This window comes from Gymnoscopelus braueri (genome assembly GCF_963280865.1).
Source record: "Gymnoscopelus braueri genome assembly, chromosome: 3".
Lineage (NCBI taxonomy): Eukaryota > Metazoa > Chordata > Actinopteri > Myctophiformes > Myctophidae > Gymnoscopelus > Gymnoscopelus braueri.
The window spans coordinates 17,766,583-17,778,416 of record NC_137612.1 but is presented as its reverse complement, the minus strand read 5'-3'; the positions used below and the strand labels follow the sequence as shown (position 1 = coordinate 17,778,416).

Here is an 11,834-nt window from a genome sequence, read left to right as displayed (position 1 = left end):
AATTAGTTTTGTTTCTAAAAGGCATCTGAAATCAGATTACTGTCATGGATAACAGTTACCTTGCATTGTGAATAGATCATGATGTTAATAACCCCCTTTTAATCAAATCTTTGATTTCTAGACAAAATGTAGAGGTACAATGCCTCAACCTTCTCAAGCCCTGGTCTCTACCTTTTCCAGAAATGTTAAAGGATAAAAGCACTGAAAAAAGAAATCACATGTTGATTTATTGAGATTCAAGAAACAATTATTTGTGACAATATCAATGGACGTGTTCCAATAATGTTTACCTTTGTTTTTGGTCATTGGCGTACTTCGGCTCTATGCACAGCAGCCATTTTGGAGAGAAATTGGGCCTCTTTTTATTTCCTTCACAGGTGTTACCAATGATACTAATGAAGGCTCCGTTCCATTCTTGTCAAACGGAGTCAGGGTGCTGATATCGTGCATGTTGGCTCACTAGAAATACTAGTGGGTCTAAAAGTGTGGTCCAGAGACCCTCATGGTTCCTTGAGAGGGTGTAACTCTGAGAGTGTACAAATGGAACCAAATGGACCCGGGAGGGTCCATTTGGTTCCATTTGTACACTCTCAGAGTTATGGGGGTCCTTGAAATTAAAAAGTTTGAGAACCACTGTGCTACACTAAATGGAACAGAGCCTTCATTAGTGTCATTGGTAACACCTGTGAAGGAAGCAAGGAAGGGGCCCAATTTCTGTCCAATATGGCTGCTGTGCATAGAGCCTAACATAATCTTACGTGTCTTCAAAAAAGCACTATGTACACAAAGTCACCATCTGAATTAATCTCAAGTCCAACATCAAGCCACACAGTAAAATCCTCTGTCTTAACTAAAAGTTGCTAAATGAGCACAGAGGATTTTACCATGCAGACATGCCCATGTCCACTTTTGGCAGCTGCGACATGGTCAAGTGAGCACTTATTAAGCAGCTCAAGAGAGTCTTGTCTGTCTAGGATGTGATCCAGGGATGCTTCAGGCACTGGGCCGCTGTGGCTCGCTTCCCTGGGAGTAGCTCCAGCATTGTCTGGAGGAAAGAGCTAAACTGGGCAGCCTGTTCGCGTGGCCACTCGTACTTATCCAGCAGAATCTCACACAAACTCCATGGCTTTAGCTTTGCGATGTGCCGCAATTCTCCTGAAGAAAGTCATAAGCAGATACAGTATGATAAGCTAATGCTATCAAACTTTAGGTAAACTGATTCATGAATTAAAATTGTTCAGAGCTATTAAAGAGCTGCTACCCCCCCCCCCCCCACACACACACATTATTGTGTCATTTTGAAGAAATGACCTTACCTTTACGGTTGAAATATAATTTGGAATTTCTTCCTGAGAGTGCAAACTGGGTTGGAAGGTGTCCCAGCAGCTCAATAATGTGGGCAATGTGATCTGGTGAGACACAGATCAGAGATATGTGTGTTAAGTGCATTTAGTTCAGTCAGAGAGGGAGGAGAACACAAAAGCAGAAAGGTAGGAAACATCATTGACAAACCTTCCTCTCTGGAGAAGTTGTCCCCTGATTGGGGGTCAAATAGATACTCCCCTGTGGCTAGCTCAAAAGCCTAAATAAATGAAACCAAAACACAAATTGTAGTAATGTATCTTCACACTGCAGAATACAAACACAAGTCATTAAAAACGTTTTATTCCTTTATTATCTTTTCCCCCTTTTTCTTCCAATTTAGTCACTGTCAATTCCCAGATCCCGTACTGTAGTCCCTAGTCGCTGCTGACCCCTACAGGTGATCTTAGGGAAGGTGTAGACAAGCACATCAACTTCGATATACGAGATTCAAGTGACAGTGAGGAGGTTCACTGGGAAGACCTAACTCATGCAAAGGAACACGCTATTCTTCCAAGTTCAGCTCCCCACTGAACAGGTACCCAGACCAACCTGTAGGAGTAGGTAATGCAGCGAGAGAGATCGTCAAAGGTATTCGTATGGACGCTCGGCCAAGCCAGAGAATTCTAACCCGTCTCCTAACCTAGTCTCAGCAGTAGTGGGCAGGAACTTTACCCCAGTGCCACAAATGCATATGTCCATTTGTCAATGAACTAGTAGGTGAACAGCACGCTCCTCCTTACCATGCAGGCAGTGCTCCAGATGTCAGCAGGTGTGCCATAGTCAGCGCCAATAAGGACCTCCACAGAGCGGTACTGACAAGTCTGGATGTCTTCAGTAAAATGCTTGTGCTAATGGGAGAACAGCAACCACTGCTTCATAACAGCATCAAAAACATCCACAACAAATCCCAAAGTGGGAAATTAAAATAGCAAAAGCTAGGGGCAGTGAATTTATCTTCATGCATGTATCAAGCAAATGACTTAAAGGAGGAGTTCACAATTGCACACCCCATGAAGCCTTGAATACATAGATTTATTTTGTTTTTGTCACATTCCTAAGCCAATAATTTGATGCCCGGGTGTATTTCCGGTAGGAGACACAAAGAATCTACTTTGTGTCTCCTACCGGATACATTAGCCGGTAGGAGACGGGAATCAAATTATTAGCTTAGGAATGTGACAAAAACACAAATAAATCCATGGATTCAAGGCTTCATGGGGTGTGCAATTGATAGAAAATGAGTCATTTTTTGGGTGAACTACTCCTTTAAAGGGGTATTTTACGCCAAAACATATACAACGTTTATATAGATATTCGCCTGGGCAACAATGAATGCCCAAGTTTGTTTATTTTATGTTGATCAAGTATTTATTTTTTACAGATTCATATATTTATTTGTGAGAAATGAGAAAATTGTGTTTTCAATGTGGCATGCTTGAAATGCTCCTCCACAGTACTGCCATACCAGAGCTAGGGCTGATAATTGTTATCAGATCTAGGTCTGATATCAGTTATTACCTTTTCTGTCTATATATTACTCCCCTCGCCCTGGGGAGTAATATAAATGAAGGCAGAGTGTATGATAAAAGGAAAAAAGAGTAGCTGGAGATGTAGTGACCAATGTCAGTCAACATTCAGCTAGCAAAACTCTCTCATGGTGATCTCATCATGGATTCGGGATATTCCTAGTGAAACCAGAATGGGGTTTCATAGGAAAAATAGAATTGCTGAGCTTTCATGTAAATTTGAATTTAAATATTTCAGTGAAAACCAGAAAGGAAGATTAAAGGTAGTCTAAGTGTTTTTTTTGTTTGTTAAAAGGTTATATCATTATATTCTGACAGTAGTCATTGCTAGTGTTCGTTCAGTAACAGGGGTCTCCCTGTCTCTCCAGTTCTTTAGAACAGAAAATACATTTTCACGTGGGTTGCCAATTTCAGCCAATCAGGAGTACCCATTTATCAGCTTTAAATGTATAGTGTTCCAGCTACAATTTTGTCTACTCAATTTTTTTGTGTCTTCACTTCCAATTTCACTTGTTTAATCTGTATCCTGTGTGAGTTCTCTATCCTGATTGGTTACAATTGGTATCCCAACCTGGAAATGCATTCTCTATTTAACAAAGAGCTGGAGAGACATGGAGACTCATGTTACTGAACAAACACTCTATGGCAATGAGTACTATCAGAATAAAGAGCACTTATTTTAACAAAATAAATATCACTTACCCTACCTTTCATGGTATGTTTTTTCTTTTATTCTCCAATTTTTACCTGCACTCAGTGACCAAGACATTTCCGAAAAATATAGCATTAAGTAGATGTTCAAATTTTCTCAGTGACAATAGTCTCAATGGTCCATAACACACTGCAGCTGACAGACACGTTAAGTGATGGGATCTGTCAAAAGTGCTTATGGAAAATGTAGTAATTCACATACTGAAACAAATTCAGATGCTGTAAGAACATTTAAGGCTAGAAGTGCGGTTCTCTTAAGGCATTGTAGGGTTAGAATATCTTAAATTCACTTTTCAAGGCATTCAATCATCCCAAGCGTGTTGGAATGACAAAGTAGAAATATATTATAAAACATATTTTGGATGGGGCTACAGCTTGCCCATGCAGAGAACCATACAATGGTGCCATGGGCGGACTGGTAACCTGGCAGTGGATCGGCCCAGGTGCTGCAATAATGGTAACAGTGCAAAGCTATAAAGTCAGCTAAAGCCAGTGGCGTGTGTGAGTGATTTTTTTTTTGTCAGTATGTTTTAATGTATTATTTAATCATGATAACCTGTAATTGTGCTGATGCCGATGTGCTGAAGGTTTACCCTATTGATGTCACTGGAGTAAAATCTGTGAATGTGAAAACTACAACACATTATTCCTGTTTTTTAGCTGCTGCCCATGGTGGCCGTGACATTGTAATTGTTTGCTGTGTTTAGGCAAAATAGCGATTGTGACTTCAAAGAATATTATTATGAATTGATGCAATTGCAGTGGCGTGCCAGGTTGGTGCTTGCCTGTGAAAGGCATCATCCGAGTTGTAGGAACACCATGAACAGCCGATATAGACAGAAAGTTGAATTTTTGTAAAAAGTATATAAAGTGTCAATATATATTGCATCATAAATACTGTTCCTTTAGACTATAATAGTAGTCATCAATAATTAACTGAAAAGAAAGCACATATAAAAAATATATGCTGGCCAATTATAGTTTGATTTGTCATGCTTTTTTCAAATAGAGGATCTGTCCTTTTGGTAGTAAACTAATTAAATTGTAGTTTCATTACTCAGAGCTCAGTTACTAAATGGTCACTCACCACCCAGCAGGCATTTCCCAGGTCAGCGATCTTTATGAAGATGTTATCTGCATCCTGAGGATTCAGTAGGTCCACTTGTACATCCAAGTCTCTTGTGCCTACAATGTAAAAAAAAAGGATCATATTAGTAAATCTCCTTAACATAACCTCCCTAAATATATTGCCCTAAAAGATAAGCCTTGAGGTTTATGAAGAACCTATTGGCTCTTCATCAGACGTCTGATGAAGAGCCGGCTCGAAACGTCACGTCTAATAATGATGTAAAAAGAACCAAAATAAAACTTTTAAGCTTTGGAGCATTATCCAGTGTGCAGACCTTATTTTTATTTATTTATTGTAGGCTCACGCATTTCAACAAGGCAATTCAAAATGCTTAAGCATTAACACACAGAGGAGCATTAAGAAACACATTTCAATACAATTAAAACAGAAACATAAGTTAATATAACTACAGTGCAGAAGATATGGTTGGGGAAAAGAAAAACTCAGTAAAGGCAGTGCACCTACCGTATATGTTTTAAGGACTTATATAGCAGACCTACAGCTTTCTGGGAGTTTGTTCCATACTTGTGGTGCATAAAAAAGACTGCTTCTCCACATTTAGTTCTGATTCTGGGTTCAGAAAGCAGACCTGTCCCAGATAACTGAGACGTCTGGATGAAGAAGACCAGAAATGCATTTTGGCCATTAACCATTCAATGCTTTATAAACCAGTAGTGTTTCTTTGACAGACAGGGAGCCAGTGTAAAGATCTGAGAACTGGAGTGATATGATACACTTTCTTGGGGGTGATAAAAGGATCAAGAGGGTGATAAGCTGGTGCTAATTGGTCAGCTGCTGTACTTTCCCTTGGCAAAATATGACAGAGTACCAATTAGCACATGCCAAAGTGCCACTGCCGTTAACTGTTAAAACGCTTTAGCAGGAACTTGGCACGTCAACATGGATTATCTCAACCACCAAACGTGGTTGCTGCAGATGGTTTTGTAAAATTCATAGCTGAAGAGACACTGGAGTTTATCTGGGTGCTTAGGAAACAAAACATAGGGCAGAAACAAAGAATGCGGCAGTGATCATTACAAACTATCAAGTCACAAAACTGTATTAACGGACTGACATAGGAACCTTTAACAAGTTCACAGGGGACTTAAAGGAGAATTTTGCCTTTGGCAATGTGCAATGTAGTCAACTGAAGCAACATATTCCTATACTTATGGAAACATCAGAGTTATATTGCTCACAGAGCTTTACCAACAGTGCCTACAATATACCAGCATGCACTGCGTCCTAGCTTCTCACTACCCCTGATGGAAACGGGTGGAGACAGCAAATCCAAGTTAAACTAGCCTGCAGTTTGTCCGTCCGCCACAATCCTCCAAATACCTCATTTGGTGGATGGAAGAAAAACAGATGTTGCATTGCCGCCCAGAGATACATAGAAGATGAGCAATGACATGTGTTTTTCACATTATCCCTATTGCAGATACATAGAGATACGATTGAATATTTGCTTTGTTCTCATACTGCATGCAACAATGGAAAACACAAAGTGACATGAAACTGACCATGTAGAGGGGACGGAGGTTGAATATCTGCAGTCGGATGTAATAATAGTGATCTAGACCCAAGGTCTGGTCGTGGGTGGATGGTGCGTTGTTGGCTGCGTTCCATGTGTGGCGCCGAGCCCAGCCCATCTTCCTGCAGCAGGGTCTGTCTCCTTGCAGGATGGCCTGGCCCTGGAGGCTTAGAGGAACAGGGGGAGCTAGAGGTATTAGAGGGAGCAGGAACATCATCAGAGAATGACACATGAGGTTTGCGTCTCTGATTGTTGCCAACTACACCCTCCTCTCCTCTTCGTCGACTCTTCTCCTTCCTTGACAACCTGTTCATCTGGATCCTGGAGACTTTGCCCGTCTATGAGAGGGGGACAGTCAGTTTGACGGGAAACAGTCAGAAACGAACGTCATGTGGTAGAAATCAATCCTTAGCATTCCAAGAATGTTCACTGCAACTTCATGCCAGTTTCGAGAGTGCAGTATATCATGTGTGTTAAGACTGTCTTGCAACAACATTTGTTGTAGGACACAGTTGTGCAACAAAGTATATATTAAGTCTACTGTTGCAAGACAAACATGAGACAGCAACTCAAGGGAATGCCAACAAATCACCAAGTTTCATCCTAAAAGCACGACCGCCCACATCAGTCATTCCTTTTGTCACAAATTATGGCAAACCTAGTTTGCTATTACAGCAATAGTGATGATGCACCATGGTTAACTGTTGACTATCCCATTCCTGCAATAAAGTTTGAAGTAAACAGTAAAATCAAGATGCTTTGAGAGACACATGTCAAAAAAGACAAAAGCTGTCTTACCCACACACCCAGTGTCTGGAAAACCCCAGTCAACTTCCCTAGCAAGTTGGGCAAAATCTAGAGAAGTCATTATGACAGAGATTACGGGGAAAAAAACAGATTTAAAAGCTCATCCAAACATTGCAAATAGTTTGATGAAATTATTGAGATAATGGTGATTAGCAGAGGCAACCAGACTCTCATATATGTTTTTGTTCAGTGTGTTGTGGTTCCACACCTGTTTCTCTCTCGGGCTGTTGTCCCCTGACATTGGTAAGAGGTCAAGAGTTCATAAGGGGGTCAAAAAGAGGCAACAAAATACAAGCACAACAATGAAACAAATCTAACACATTTCAGTAATGTTCAGCAACAAACATTCACTTGGAAATACCATTCCTCCATCAGCCTGTTCAAATTAATTTACACATTTCACAGGTACATTTCAAACAGACATACAGAGGACCAATATAAAAGTGACATCAAAGAATACATGCTGTGTTATTGCTACTAGAGCATAGCTAACCTGAGGGACCAGTGGGAGCAGGGGAATCTGGGAGTTGCCACAACTTGGTGTCAGCTGCCTGCTCCTGGATATAACGCTCATCCACCCTCAACAGGATGTTCTCTGGCTTGATGTCTGTGTGGATAATCTTGCATTTGGTGTGCAAGTAGTCTAAGCCCTGGAGAACCTGCGGTGTTGAATACAAACCGAGTTACTGTTACTACACTGTATGTCACTGCACAGTAAAACCCCAGAGTTCGTTTAACTCTCAGAGTGTTCAAATGAACCCAAATGGACACGTAAGTGGGGAGCAGGAAAAGAGGCTTATCCGGTCATTAAAAAAGCCGCTTTTGAACAGCGAAAATTGCAGAGTAGAGGATTTCAGACAGCATGGGGTGGGGTGCACCTGTCTGGCGATGCTCTTGACACAAGCCAACGGTAGGCCGGTGTAGTTGGACTTGATTATCCACTTCAGCAGCTGGTGGCCAAGTACTTCCAGCACCATGCACACGTCTGGGAAGCAGTCAAGTCAAGGACTCCTGTTTGTTTGATTGTTAGTTTTTTTTGATTGATTGATTGATTGACTGAATACTTTATTAGTCAGTCAGAAATGTTAACATCATGTAGTACAGTAAGTACATTAAGGCTGAAAAGGATAACACTTCTACTATATGAATGATCATTTTGTTCTAAATTTGGGTGGTACCAGATCGTCGTTGCTCCCTCTAGTGTTGTGGCTGTGGGTGTCACTAAGAGGGTAATGAGGTCACCGTCCCTTTGAGTATCGTAAATACCAATCCCATTGATATTTGCTTAACCCATCCCAAAATAGCAAAGTGTGTTGGGATTAGGTGGGTCATGGGCTTAAGGCAGAGAAGTAGTCATTTCAGTACAGCTGATTTACACTTAATTGTGTGCTGGTATCGCTCATCAGAAATCAGCACATTCTGGCATAATTGTAGAGATCTACAAGCTCACAACGTGTCACAGCATGACACGTTTTAAGCTTATAGATCTGATATTTAAGTATAGATCAGGAATTAGACGGAGGTCTACAAGTCAACACACATGCAACGGGTCTCTACTGGCTTGATGATCATCAAACATAAATCTAGAACACTTTTACCAAATCAAATTAGGGGCAAATTACTTAACTTTATAACTGGTTAACTAAATTAGTTAACTGCACGCAGTGTAGTGAAAATCTGACAAAAATATGGTGAATCAATGGATGTTCTATGTATCTCTGACACACACACACACACACACACACACACACACACACACACACACACACACACACACACACACACACACACACACACACACACACACACACACACACACACACACACACACACACACACACACACACACACACACACACACACAGCTTTAGTGTCTGTGATGTAACATCTCCAAGCCATCTGTAATATTGATAATGTCAAACCCCTGACACGATCTGGTACAGTAGTCTGTTTTTTGAAGGATACGTTCTCCGTTCATTCCAGATATCTTGAAGTCATCAATGAGCTGCACAATTGTTTCTCGTTTAGGATCTTTGGGGTCACTGTCCCTGACCTGATAAACAGTATAGAAAGACTGTAAAGTACCAATTTTATAATATAGACTATAACTTCGCAACTACATTAATAACATTAGTTTTACATCTCTAAAATGGTGATTTCAATGTAACTCTATTAGAACTCCAAATGTGGAGATCTGAGAACAGGTACAATGGGTACTATGACAAGCCACCAGGAGGCAGATTTTTGCAAAACAATTTTTTTGACAGTAGTACTACAGATTTTGTCCAAACATCACTCAAATCGGTACACAGTATCTCTATAGTCATTAAACAAAACGGTCTTTCAGATTTTTCATATCCCATCCTGATTGACTAAGATTGGCTTCCAAAGTTTGCAGGAGTGCTCAGTTTTTAACAAAATGCCTCAAATCATGAACACAGCCTACAATTTCCTTAAAATTTTGCACGCATATTCCCACTAGGCCGAGAAAGAAATGCCACTTGAAAATTTTCAAATCAGCCTCATGATGGCGCTATAACAGGCCGATTTGTGTTTTTACCTATAACTGCACCAATCTGTGTAAAACTTTGTATGCCCACGCCCTAGAGGCCAAGGAAAAACCTGCCTTTTATAGCACCACCAGGAGGCCGGCTTATGTAAAACTCATTTTTGGATATTACGATTTTATTCAAATTTCACGCAAATCGGTACACATAATCTCTATGTGATCAAGACCGATCTGTTTGATTTTTCATATTCCATCCTGGTTGGCTAAGATTGACATCTAAAGTTTGCAGGAGTGGCCCGTTTATATCAAAATGGCGCAAATCATGAACACAGCGTCCGATTGCGGTGAAACTTTGCACACTAGCTTGAAATTTATCTAACACAATTATGACTGTAGGACATTACAGAACCATTCACCACTTAAGTTTCGAAGGCCTTACTGTAGATGTTGGACTCTTGTGTTGACCATTATGCCATTAAAACATTTCACACAATATTTTATATTTAGGTAATCATCAATTATATGACTGAACAAATTTGATTGAAATACTAACATAACATAATAATAAATATCAAGATGGAATTACAGATTAAGTAAGGTAAGGGAAAATGTAGACTCAGACTCACACATTTCAAAAGTTTGATTTCATCTAGTGCAGTTTCTGTGAAGGTTGGTGCGCTCTTCACTACCTTCAGCGCCACAAAACGTCTCTTCCTGCACAAAAAAACGTCATTGCGACAGGCAATTTGTGATTTCAATGCGTACTATATATATATATATATATATATATAATTGGACCATGCAATAATTATGAAAATACCAATGCTGATTGCTGATGCTGCACTTACTCTATATCCCAGCAGAGCCACACAGTAGAGAAATGGCCCCATCCCAACTTCTTAACCACTTGGTAACGATCAATGAAAATCTCTCCTATTTCCACAGGGCAGTACCCACCTTTAGGACAAAGAGAAGCCCAATGACAAAGTGCACGTTTAAACCTGTGTGATGATATTTGGAATGGTAACAGGATAGGTGGGCACCAAGGAAGAGTCGGCACTTCGGTGTTAAATTATTTCCAAAATGTAAAAAAATATATATATTTGGGGAACAATATTAAGTAAAGTCAAGTATACATGATTAGAACGTGCTTATTACAATTAAGGTCTAATATTTCAACATATTGCTACAAAACCTGTATATCCAGTCATTTTGAGGCATAAACAAGAAGTTGATGGATACATTTAGGTCTGATAACGATGTACTGTACATGTTCACATCATGCATACTTTACATTACTTAATTTCTTTACATTTTGGACAAAATAGACAATTTTACATCGAGGTGCCCAGATGTCCCTCGTGTCCACCAGTCCTGTATTCTTTGGAATTGCAGCACTGCTTACCCACACAGTATTCCGCATCATTTTCTTGCTGCTCATCATCAGCAAATGACAAAAGCTCAGGCGTAGAAAGTGGCTGATCAGCAGCTGGTGGCGGGATACAGCCGGGTGTGATTGGGGCGAGACATGGTTTGGGAGTGGGACTACCATCGGAGGTAGAGGGAGGGTCGGACTTCACAGGTGAATTAGGAGCACTTGCTGTATTAAGGGCTGATATAGCAGCAGCATAGGAAGACATATTCTAATGGACCCTGTACACTTGAAGAGGGGTCCTGATGATGATTGTAACCACACTGAAACATGTGAAGAACATGTTTTAGTAGGCTAAAGCAATGAAATCATGACATTAAACTAAAGTATCCTAAATGGCACGTAGTCTACTCTTCACGATAACTGAGATCTAAAAAATATGACCAGATATAGGCAACCATAATTTCACCAGTTGTAAATTATTACAGCGAGCGGTTTGCTATGACATTTCAAAGGGGCCTGTTGATGTGTAGTGTAGGCCTGCGTTTATTTTTAGCTGGGTTTGAATGGCATGTCAACGTAAATAGAACCTGAGACCAGTCTTACTGGAGTGCAACTGCACTCGGCCTGAAAGTGGACATGGACAGCCCTACAATATGTGCCATTATTGTAGGCTAAAACAGTGGTTCTCAACCTTTTTAGGCTGTGACCCCACAAAATAATTATATTTGAACTGGGGACCCCCCCCCCCCCCCAACCTGATAAGCTCTTGGAATTGTAGGAGTTGAGTCATTCACTTTTGTTTGACTCGGTTCCACAGATAAATATTGTGAAAATAGCAGATCCACAAGCTCACAATGCCTCACAACGCAAGGCGTTGT

General features: G+C 40.4%; 1 protein-coding gene across 1 annotated transcript; it reads right to left on the bottom strand.

The window, feature by feature from the left end:
• Positions 1 to 324: 324 nt before the first annotated feature.
• LOC308082621 (SRSF protein kinase 3-like) lies at positions 325 to 11,631 on the bottom strand. Its single transcript, XM_080424498.1, has 14 exons — positions 10,987 to 11,631; positions 10,430 to 10,538; positions 10,208 to 10,295; positions 9,038 to 9,125; positions 7,951 to 8,057; positions 7,566 to 7,731; positions 7,281 to 7,306; positions 7,064 to 7,120; positions 6,255 to 6,603; positions 4,690 to 4,787; positions 2,106 to 2,213; positions 1,513 to 1,582; positions 1,317 to 1,409; positions 325 to 1,155 (listed from the first exon to the last, which is right to left on the bottom strand). The coding sequence occupies exons 1-14, from the start codon at positions 11,219 to 11,221 to the stop codon at positions 971 to 973; spliced, it is 1,779 nt and encodes a 592-aa protein (XP_080280624.1). The 5' UTR covers positions 11,222 to 11,631; the 3' UTR covers positions 325 to 970.
• Positions 11,632 to 11,834: the final 203 nt, after the last annotated feature.

Bases quoted from the DNA above. Each gene is read 5' to 3' on its own strand.
- LOC308082621 (XM_080424498.1), bottom strand. From the start codon at position 11,221: ATGTCTTCCTATGCTGCTGCTATATCAGCCCTTAATACAGCAAGTGCT. The intron at 6,604-7,063 runs GTAAGACAGCTT...CCCCTCTCATAG, and splicing joins TCCAGACACTGGGTGTGTGG to ACGGGCAAAGTCTCCAGGAT. The intron at 1,410-1,512 runs GTTTGTCAATGA...GTGTCTCACCAG, and splicing joins CAACTTCTCCAGAGAGGAAG to ATCACATTGCCCACATTATT.